The sequence below is a fragment of the Austrofundulus limnaeus genome, unplaced genomic scaffold (genome assembly GCF_001266775.1).
Source record: "Austrofundulus limnaeus strain Quisiro unplaced genomic scaffold, Austrofundulus_limnaeus-1.0 Scaffold315, whole genome shotgun sequence".
NCBI classification, from domain to species: domain Eukaryota; kingdom Metazoa; phylum Chordata; class Actinopteri; order Cyprinodontiformes; family Rivulidae; genus Austrofundulus; species Austrofundulus limnaeus.
In genome coordinates, this window is record NW_013952717.1 from 657,009 (window position 1) to 658,209 (window position 1,201).

General features: G+C 32.8%; 1 protein-coding gene across 1 annotated transcript in view; it reads right to left on the reverse strand.

Moving 5' to 3' along the window:
• Positions 1-1,201, reverse strand: part of dnaaf11 (dynein axonemal assembly factor 11) — a gene marked incomplete in the record, with an annotated part of 19,096 nt that overhangs the window by 17,336 nt on the left and 559 nt on the right. The window contains 2 exon segments of the mRNA XM_014022010.1: positions 187-354; positions 947-1,014. Of these exon segments, the coding sequence (XP_013877464.1) occupies positions 187-354; positions 947-956 (178 nt within the window).

Consider the following 1,201-nt stretch of genomic DNA (forward strand, 5'->3'; position numbering starts at 1 on the left):
TATCTATCTATCTATCTATCTATCTATCTATCTATCTATCTACACACACATAAACAATCAAATCCACTGTAAAAACTAATTAAAACTGAATTAAAAGAAAAAAAGCCACAACAAAATAAACAATAGAGAAAAATCCCAAACTATCATGGCCTTGGTTCTGACCACACTGAGCCCGGCAGGCGTTACCGATTTTGGGGATGAGGTTGTTCTGCAGGTAGAGGATCCTCAGGTGGCGACACCACCTGTCGATGTGTTCGATCCTCTCGATGTCCTGCTGATGCAGAGAGACTTCCTCCAGGGAGAAGAGCTCACCGTCGTTGTGCTCCGCCCGCCGGCGGATCAGCTCTTCTGTGACTGAAAACAAACACACCCTGAACCGTACACTTATTTCACTTAACACTCAATTCTGACTTAATTAGGTCAAATCTAATTTAATCACATAAATAAATACTGTTGTTACATCAGTTTATAAGTTTTAATTGTCCCACCGTCTTTAATTTATTATTTATTAATATAAACYTTCCACAGCATTATGCTCACAGTCATTATTAGTATAGAAATTAGTAACGTTAGCATAAAAATAGCAACATTAGCATTAAACCAAAAACGTTTCAATCAAAAAATTTAAAAGTTACAAAAAACATGTCTAGCATTAACTAGTAATAACTATTACTAACTACCAACTTCTTCTTCTTAGGAACTAAAAGCATTTACATTAAACAGCTGGTGTTTGAATAATTAATTAATTAGCATGTTAGCATGATCATTAAGCTAATTAGCTAACACACGAACTGTTAGCTAATTCACGTAAATATCAATTTAAAAAAATAAGCTAGGCTTTAAAATGAAGCAAATGGTCACCGTTTTTTGCTAAAAAAATATAAATAACATTTTAAAATTAAATATAAAAGTTGTTTGTGTGTGTTATTGTTGTCTAAACACTCACTGTGAACCATCTTCTTTTTCTGTTGTAGCCCGTTGCTATGAAAACCGGTCTTCTGTTGCGTTCAATGACTGCGGGAGATTTTAACTTTTCAAAATTAAAGTCGCTGGAGTCGGAACAGCGTTAACAAAGAGTAAAAATAATAAAAACCCAGTAACTACTGACAATAAATATAGGTCATTGTTGTTTTTAAACTACCTTTCTAAAAAGTTGAAATCATGAACTAATAATATAATATAATATAATATAATATAATAT